The sequence below is a fragment of the Terrapene carolina genome, unplaced genomic scaffold (assembly GCF_002925995.2).
Source record: "Terrapene carolina triunguis isolate 2854851 unplaced genomic scaffold, T_m_triunguis-2.0 Scaffold192, whole genome shotgun sequence".
Taxonomy (NCBI): domain Eukaryota; kingdom Metazoa; phylum Chordata; order Testudines; family Emydidae; genus Terrapene; species Terrapene triunguis.
Window position 1 is genome coordinate 9,355,212 of NW_020664543.1, and position 9,712 is coordinate 9,364,923.

The 9,712-nt window shown below is 42.6% G+C and overlaps 1 protein-coding gene across 1 annotated transcript in view; it reads right to left on the reverse strand.

Moving 5' to 3' along the window:
• Positions 1–9,712, reverse strand: part of RAB11FIP4 (RAB11 family interacting protein 4) — a 212,471-nt gene that overhangs the window by 19,132 nt on the left and 183,627 nt on the right. Inside the window, exon 4 of the mRNA XM_026654456.2 lies at positions 154–377. Coding sequence (XP_026510241.1) covers positions 154–377 — 224 coding nt within the window. The remainder of the gene's footprint in view (positions 1–153; positions 378–9,712) is intronic.

A 9,712-nucleotide genomic window follows, 5' to 3' on the forward strand; every position in this document is an offset into this window, starting at 1 on the left:
CCATTCATTTTAAATAGAGGGATCTGGACACCTAATTCCAGGTGTCCAAGAACCTCACCCAGACAGGCCTCAAACAAGAGCGATCAGCTGGTTTAACCTCCCCTCCCCTCCCCTGCAAAAGACTCATGTCTTGACAGGCACCTCACCACTCACTTGTCTACAGGCAGAAAGAGTCCACTGAGCACGCTGTCCTTCTCTTCAGTGCCACACACGTCCGATGCCTCAGAGCTCTGTGCGCTCTCGATGGCACTGTCCATGTCGGACTCATGGTGGACCTCTTGCTGGGCCAGGGTCATCGTGTCTTCATCAGGAAACAGCTCTGACTCACTGTACGCGCTTTCACCGTCCAAATAGGCACCGTCCTGGATTTCGCTACCCTGTCCATGGAAGAGAAAGACCAGTCAGGAGACATACAAGTTTGCGGCAAGACTTGCAGAGTAAATGGAAGCAGCAGCCATATCCCTCTCCTGGAAACACCATCGGCATGCTGGTATTTGCATCAGAGTTGCATTTAAAGGGTTACTTTTGTAAGGTCTGATCCTGCAAACACTCAATGCACAGAGCTTCTCCTAAAGCATAAAATATTGCACACCTCTAACCAGCGTTACATAGTGTTACAGAGAGCCAGCTGCAGGAACACTTGTCTGGAACCACAACCTGCCTTCGACAGCGAGTGTCAACTAGGGCAGAACTGACTCCTGTTCACAACTGGGCGTGTATGTCCCCATCGTGCGCAACTGGAAATCTCTGGTCTCCAATATTCATCTATCTGCAATGTCCTTTTCCCGTAGTGTCCTTTACCAAGAAAGGTAGGTAGGGAACAGATTTTCACTGGTCAGATAATAATATAACCTCTCAGTAGAAATGCACGACTTAGTAGTAGCTATTTGCTTATTTGTTGAAAGGAAGAAGGATTTTGGGTCCAAATCTCCCCTCCACAGTACAACAATTACTACAAGTCATTAGCCAGATACATTTTTGTATGCTTTCCAGTTTTGTTGTTATCCAGACATCTCTTCCAGCACACAGCAGTGCTGGTATACGCGTTTGCATATACCGGGAGCTGTGGTCTATCCTTGTGGATGCTCAGTTATTTTCTCTACGCTTTGAAAACACAAGAACCAGTCAAACGCCGAAGATTAATCTTCACTTGTAAAATTAAAGAAGCCCCTTACTAAGAGGACATTATATAGGAGAAATAATGAAACAAGTGTGGTTTGACTAACAGCTTTGTCACCCAGCTGAAGTAACAAGGAACTACTCTTGACCAGAAGAAAACTTCAGCGTCTTAAAAACAGCCATTTGTAACAATCGTTACTAGAAATTCAGGTCTTATCTACCCTGGAAGACTGACATCGGAGGAACTAGCAGGATTATAATGTTACAGAGACCAAGTTTGTGAGCCCTGATTATATGAAAGCAAAACTGATTTTTAGTCAGACTTTCAAACTTAGTGTTTTAAAGAACTATTTAACTCTAATAACTTAAAAACAGTTGGGTGGAAAGCTCAGTGTAAGCTAATGCTTCAAACCCCCCCACTAATTCACTTAAGGGCACCCACTCCAATTCCCTGGGTCCTCCAAAAGTTAGTCCAGCAAAAATAGGGGTGTGGGTGGGGGAAACCAGATTATTTTGCATTCTATATATTTTTAAAGCACTAGTAGGCTGGGATTTTAAAAAGGAGCCTACAGGAATTAGGTGCTTGTATCCCATGGGACTTGGACACCTAGCACCCTTTGGCCAGCTGTAGTCTGGGACTACACATGCTCAGAGTTATGCACATGTGCAAGTCTTTGCAGGGTGGGGGGGGCTAAGTTTGACTTTGAAACTGAACCAAGATGCCAGTTACTTGTATTCATGGAATGCCACCGCTGAGAGCCAGTGAAGAAATAAATAAATTATATATAAAATGAAGAATTGCTCCCTCTTATATGTCACTGTTAGGTATGCCGTCACCGACCTTCATATCTCTAGACTGAGACAAGTTGTTTCCACAAGCAGTTAACTCTCTGCTGGTTCCTCCCACAGCTCTACATCAGATACACCTTGCAAAGGAACATCCCTTATGCAAATTACTGTAAAGCCCTACTGATATTGCAGGACTTTGGACTCATTTGTTTCTAGGAAGTGGATTTCCTCCTCAACATATACTCTGAATGCTCACTGATGTTAAATAGGAATTATATACCCAGGTTAAGGGCCAGTGTATTTAAAGGGCACTTTAATACAGATCTTTTCCATGTTAATCATATTAAACAGTGACTTTGGTCTAGAGGTAACATTTTCAAAAGTATCTAAGTGACTTTTGAAAATGGGACTTAGCCACTTTTGAAAATTTTACCTGAGATCTACACATCACTACATTAGTCATAGGGTAGGTAATGCTGCCTAGTGGCTAGATCATTGCACTGGACTCCAGAGACTTGGGTTCTATTCCTGGTTCTTCTGCTGGGTGACCTTGGGCACTTTCCCTGCCTCAGTTTCTTCATCTGAGAAACAAGGATAACCATTCTTCCCTCCTTTATAAAATGCGAATATATATTTATATACATAAATTGTGCTCCTTATTTTTTAACATCTTTAGACAGCTACAACAACTTGGACATCCACGGGCCCAGAATGGGCATGAATCACCCCGGATGTTTGTTGCAGCGTGGTAACCCACATGGCCTCAGAGTTGCCACATTTCTTAAGGGTTTAATGCAATTAATCACTAGCTGCTGTTACAGAAACATCCAGATCTGTTAAAAATTCTGTGATCCAAGAGAAGGTGGCACTCTGGAGGTCTTACTGAAAAATGTATTGCTTAAGTAAATCTTTACACAGCAGGTAAATCTCACTAGTATTAAAACAAATTAATGTGAGAAATTGAAGGTCAACAGCAGCATGACAGACTCATTCCAAATCCTGTAGGTAATAGCTTACATTTCGTTTTCTAATAATAGGAGCCCAGACTCTAAAAAGGTCCATTAGCAATTAAATATACAGTCACTCTCTCCAGAGTGCTAGGTGCTCGTTTGCCTCCTCCCTACCAATTTGCGACAGGCTAATAAGGCACATTTATATTACAATGTATATTTATAATAAGTCACAGCCCACACTGTACCTAGCTCTTTTGTGTCAGCATCACATATTATTGTTTCTAATGATAATTATTCCTCTACTCTTTAAGATCTCCACTTCTAACCCCTTCTAGGGTACAGGCGTTGGGAAACCATCACCTTCAGTCAGAGCTTAAATTCTCAGTATTTTCCAGAGCCCTGGGGCTTTAGCCCTGTGGGACATGACAGGGCTTGGGGCTTCACAGCCCTGCGGGTTTGAAAATATTTACTGGAACTCTGCTCCGGGCAGCTCCGGCTGAATTTAAGCCCTGCCCCTGGTAGCCAGTTTACTGCAAAAGTGTGCACAACTCCTCAGAAACTTGCTTTATACCCAGAGGAAGTTAATCATTATAAAGCCAGACATAACAGCCACTTCAAGAAAAGGAGTCCATTGGCTCACCTGACAAGAGTTGCTGCCCATGAACTATGAGGAACTCCCCTGTTAGCACAGTACAGGCCATACATGCAGCCAGCCTATCAAGTGGATAGGGCAAACTGATGGCTTATTGCGCTCTAGAGCTTTGCCACCAGATGGAAAACAATCTTGCCTTTGTATTAGACAATTTCTCCCCCTCCATGGAGCGCTATAAAAGTTCTCAGCACGAGCTGAATAACGTGCCTGTTTTTGGTATAATAGAAGCACTACCTTCTTAAACAATACAGGGGGTTGACGGCAGCTGTATGAAACTGCTTGGGGTTTTGGAAATGTCAGGAATGCCAGAGGGCAGTCAAAGGTGCATGGTAAAATGAGTTAATCACATCTACATATATGGGATGCATGAATGTATACAGTCACGGAATTATATAACTTAAGTCCAATCTTCATTACAAATACAACCCTATCAGGAGACTTGATTCTAGCACATTTAGTCTTGCTTTGTTGATGGGATTTTGGTGTTTTAACCACATCTCCAAACTGCGGTAAGGCAAGCACACCACTTGTGGGAGTCAAGGTTCAAAAATGTTAAAGCCATCTGTATTACTGAAGGCCATACAAGTTCTGTTAGTCAATGGCAAACACGTGAAACAACGCTTCCTAGTTCTTTGAAACAAAACCGTGCAGATGCTCCAAGCTCAGTTTGGTTTTTTATGATGTTTCAGCGGTCAGGCTCTGAGATCTGTTAGCTGAAGAGTCATTGCTAGAGAACACACACTTTTATCTCTGGACCTACCAAAGACTTATCTTTATAAGTGGCAAGAGTATATCTAAATGATGCTTAAGGCACATGAGGTTATAAACTTCCAGGGACTATTCACAGAATTCAATTTTAATATTTTGTTTTGTAATTGACAGAGAATATCAATGTTTATTTTAAGCATTTTTCTATTTTTATCTATTTAAATTTTCACAATTGCACAAAATTATGGGGAAAGGGGTCAACGTTACATGTGAAAATATACAAAGTAAATATCCTTAAATCAAACTCTAGTAAATGCTCAAGCAGCATTTTTCTTACTTTGCCTATCTGTAAATGTCAATCATTGATGGAAATATTTTTTCATCAGTTTGTGCGTACAGACAGTGAAATTGATGTTTACAGAGAAACGTAGAATCCTTCCAAGCCTAAATATTCACAAATGGAGCTGCAATAGGTCACAGGAAATGACAAAGAAAACAACCCATGACATGTACAGGGGGGAAAAAAATAAACGGCCACAAAAACCACCACTAGAGAGATTAAAGCTGGAGTTAGTGAATACCATTACTAAGCAACATGCTTTGCAAGTGTACATTACTAGCTAAAGCTATCAAAATATTTAAATCTTTAAGCATTAATATCAGTAATCTCAGCTTCATACAATACTGTCAGTGCTGAAAGTACATTTAGCACAAGAAGCTTATCTACCCCCTTCTACAAGATGACACTTGTGCTCATTTTTAAAAAAAAGTTTATGTTCAAAGTTAAATCTCTCTCATTTTTTCCCTACATTGCCTAGAAATAAAGAATTCCTGTACAAAATAAGAGATTGATTGGAACACATGCTATTCAGCTTTTCTTTAAAAAAACAACCACCACCACATTTAGGTAGGGTTTAAGAGGCATAGAACATTGCAACCCCAAGTTATTCATTGTTTAAAAAAATCCACACATAAGCTTACAGAGGAAATAGAAAGGCAATGATACAACTGGAAAATGAATTATATACCTGGATTCTTACTATAGTCTGCTCCCTATTTTTCTTGGTATAGTCAAGACAATAAAATTGTGGGCTGGTCTACACTTACCCCCCAAATCGAAGTAAGGTACGCAAATTCAGCTACGTGAATAACGTAGCTGAATTCGACATACCTTACTTCGACCTTACCGCGGTTCAGACGCGGTCCACACGCGGCAGGCAGGCTCCCCGTCGACTTCGCGGTACTCCTCTCGCTGAGCTGGAGTACCGCAGTCGACGGGGATCACTTCCTGGTTCGATTTATCGCGTCCAGACCAGACACGATAAATCGAACTCGGAACTTCGATCCGCAGCCGTCGAACTAACCGGTAAGTGTAGACTAGCCCTAAGGGTTTTGGAAGGTTTCTGTATAGCAGACAGTACAGCATGTCAAACAATACTAAACAGCTTGGGATTAAGTGAAGCAACGCTCATATTATTATCTAATCAAGTACTCAAGGTATCCCAAAGTGCTTTACAAGCCAGTGAGACAGATAATTCTGCAGCAAGTGCTTAATATACAGCAATATTTTGCTCTGCAGTAACACCTGCTGTCTGTGGATTTCAGAACACTTAGCAAAAATTAATGAATTCCCTTCCTCGAGGGGCAATTGTGAGGCTTAAGTCTTATCCACATTTAACACAGATGAATAAACTGGGGCGGAGTGGTTAGTGACTTTTAGACGGTCACAGCAAGTTCGAAGGACAGCCAAGAACAGAACCCGGATTTCTGTGCTCTATTAGAACTGACTGTCTTCCTTTGAGCCCCATGTAGGCAATCACAGCAGCCATTTTGAATCTCAATGACTAGATGTTTCGAAGGAACACAACTTGAGGGGTCTGACCCTGAAGGTTAGTAGGCTGAACTGTCCCCAGGTTGGAAGTGACAGATAGTTATCACTAAAATGCTTCAATACTTTAACTTAGCTAGACACTAAAAAAAATCATGGACTGAATAGAAACATTGGATTTATGGTTTATTACAACAATCTATAACCTACTAACAACTCTCACAGCAGCTTCCTCCACCTTCCCAGGTGTTAATGCGCTACTTCACCTTGAATGGTCCCATGAAATAGGCATTAACTGCTAATGTGAAACAATCTGCCCTATCTTGTATTTAGCTGTGACACTCTGACTAAGACTATGTCTACAACAGCACTTCTGTTTATGTCACTCAGGGGTGTGGAAAAAAACCAAACCTCACCCCTCTGAGCGACATAAGTTACACGGATAGAAGCGCCGGTGTGGACAACACTATCCACGGGAGAGCGTCTCCGCTCGTTGGGGGGGTGGTTTAATTACGTCGATGGGGAGAGCTCTCGCCCGTCAGCATAGAGCGGCTACACGCGTGATCTTACTGTGGCACAGCTGCATCGGTTCAGCTGTAAGCTTGCTAATGTAGACATGGCCTAAGTTTCCCAGACCTGAAGAAGAGCTCCGTGTAAGCTTGTCTCTTTCACCAGCAGAAGTTGGTCCAATAGAAGATATTACCTCACCTACCTTGTGTCTCTAATATCCTGGGACCGACACGGCTGCAACAACACTGCGTACATTCAAATACTGACAGTTATCATTTGAAAATTGGCATCTCTCTGCCAACGAGCAGTGTGGACATGCCCACGTGAATCCTTTCAGATCTAAGGGCTTTTCTACACTGGCAATTAACAGCGCTGCAACTTTCTCACTCAGGTGTGTGAAAAAACACCCCACTGAGCGCAGCTAAGCGCCAGTGTAAACTGTGCCAGCGCTGGGAGCTATGCCCCTCGTTGAGGTGGTTTTTTTAGAGCACTGTGAGAGCTCTCTCCCAGCGCTATGCCACGACCACACAAGGCGCGTAGACTACCCTAAAAGGAGGTACATACAGTTGCTTGCAAGTACAATCCAGCTATCTGGCCTCTATAACCATAGCATAAGATCACCTCACAAGTATTGAAGTTTATCCTCCCGACATCCTCTAGGGCAGTGGTCCCCAACCTTTTTCGTCTGGCGGGTGCCAGACGAGCCATGGAGGACCGTGGCGGCGGACAAGCATCCGCCGAAATGCCACCAACGTCAATAGGTGTCGCCGCTTGTCGGCGGCATTTCGGTGGATACTTGTCCACCAGCCAGTATGCGGGCGCACTTAGATGCCCTGGCGGGTGCCATGGCACCCGCAGGCACCACGTTGGGGACCCCTGCTCTAGGGTGTTGTGAAGTACAAAAATCAGAAGCAGATTTCACCCCAAATTACAACAGTTTAACTGTCTAGTTAGTTAAGACTGGGATTTCCAAGCATATAATTGACAATAGTCTTGATCAAGTGACCCCAGCCAGGATGCCTGCACTCAATTTCAACCACTTCCCTTGGAGTGGTCTTCCTGCTTTCATATTGATTCTGCCAGTTTGATCCTAATTAGTAACAGTATGTCAGAGTTGTCCTTCCATCCCAGTCTAAACACCAGAAAAAAGTCACCTCAGCACAATGGGAGGGGAACAGGTGCCATGGAGAGATATGCAAGGCTTGGCAGCCTCCCATCTAAATACTATTTAGCATCACAAACCTACTAGAAAAATAGGCTCTTGTCCCAGTTGCAAAAAGCCTATTGAATTTGAAGGCCAACATCTCACACTATTTAGTATGGGGGAAGGTTCTGCTAGGAAACTTCCAGCTACCCTGTGCTTTCTGCACATTAAGTGTATTTAAACCAACAGTTACATCCACATTTTAAATAGATATGTAATTTCTCCTTCAGTTCTCAAAAGGATGTAAAAAGCGGGTGATTTACTCACCAGTTGTTTGAATGAAAGCGGCAGAAGTCCTGCGTCTGGTGAGACAAGTGCAGAATGAAGCACTCAGCTGAGCAGTTAATAAATTGTGCTTCTACATTTCAGTTCACTGGGAAGTTTTAGAACTTCCTATCAGCAGGCAAGTCTCACCCACACAGCTGTGGCGGGTGGGCAACCATACGAACGAATGCCTTCAATTAAGCCTTCAGAAACAGGTAGAGGGGAACAGTAGCCTTGCCTAGCCCTCTGGTCTAGTAAGAAGGGACGACGGCAGGAATTCCAAAGCAGCTGGTGTTTAGAATAAATCTTTGAAAGAGTCAGAGATCAGTATGTGGAGAATTACTATTCTATTGAGCTATTCAAAGTGAGAAGCTATTTTAAGGCTACAAATTACAGTTTGTTCATTGCAGTTGCTCTGTGTGACTGTTTAGTTACTTGGGTCTAACATTTAAAGTTCAATTTTAGAGTTAACCTGACACAAAGCTGGAGTGTGCTGAGAAGGGGTTTCTAGGAGAGGATAGACTGATTCTAAAGAATACCATTAAATGCTAGACAGCATCCCATAAAGCTGGTAAGAATCGAGGTACAGTGCAAGAGCCTGACTATAGTCTAGCGTGCTGTCAGTCATCTGCATGTAGAAGATAACATTACCGGCTCACACAGTGGCGCAATTCAGGGCCAGTGTGTTGACTGAAAAACAAAACTTCTACTTCTGTGCCCTTCACACTTAACTATGTGAGCACAAGACAAAGCCAGGGCTTTTCAACAGTTGCTTTGTGGTCTTTTTTAAGTAAGTGTAAATTGACCCTCAGTTTCCAGTGCTAATGAAAATAATTAAACAATCAATTTGCAAACATCTAGAAGATGATAAGTAACAGTCAGCATGTATTTGTCAAAAAAAAAAAAAAAACCAAATCGTGTTAAACCAACCTGAGAGCTTTCTTTGACAGGGTAACAAGCCTTGTGGATGGGGGGAAGCGGTAGACGTGGTATATTTTGACTTTAGTAAAGCTCTTGAGACGGTCTCGCATGACCTTCTCATAAATAAACTAGGAAAATACAATCTAGATGGAGCTACTATAAGGTGGGTGCAAAACTGGTTGGAAAACCATTTCCAGAGAGTAATCATCAGTGGTTCACAGTCATGCTGGAAGGGCATAATGAGTGGGGTCCTGCAGGGATTGGTCCTGGGTCTGTTCAATATCTTTATCAATGATTTAGATAATGGCATAGAGAGTACACATAGTCTGCGGATGATACCAAGCTGGAAGGGGTTGCAAGTGCTTTGGAGGATAGGGTTAAAATTAAAAGTGATCTGGACAAACGGTCTGAAGTAAATAGGAAGAAATTCAATAAGGACAAATGCAAAGTACTCCATTTAGGAAGGAACTATCAGTTGCACATATACAAAATAGGAAATGACTGCCTAGGAAGGAGTACTGCGGAAAGGAATCTGGGGGTCATAGTGGACCATAAGCTAAATATGAGTCAATAGTGTAAAACTGTTACAAAAAAAGTGAACATCGTTCTGGGATGTATTAGCAGCAGTGTTGTAAGCAAGACACGAGAAGTAATTCTTCCGCTCTGATTAGGCCTCAACTGGAATATTGTGTCCAGTTCTGGGCACCACATTTCAGGAAGGATATGAACAAATTGGAGAGAGAGTCCAGAGAAGAGCAACAAAA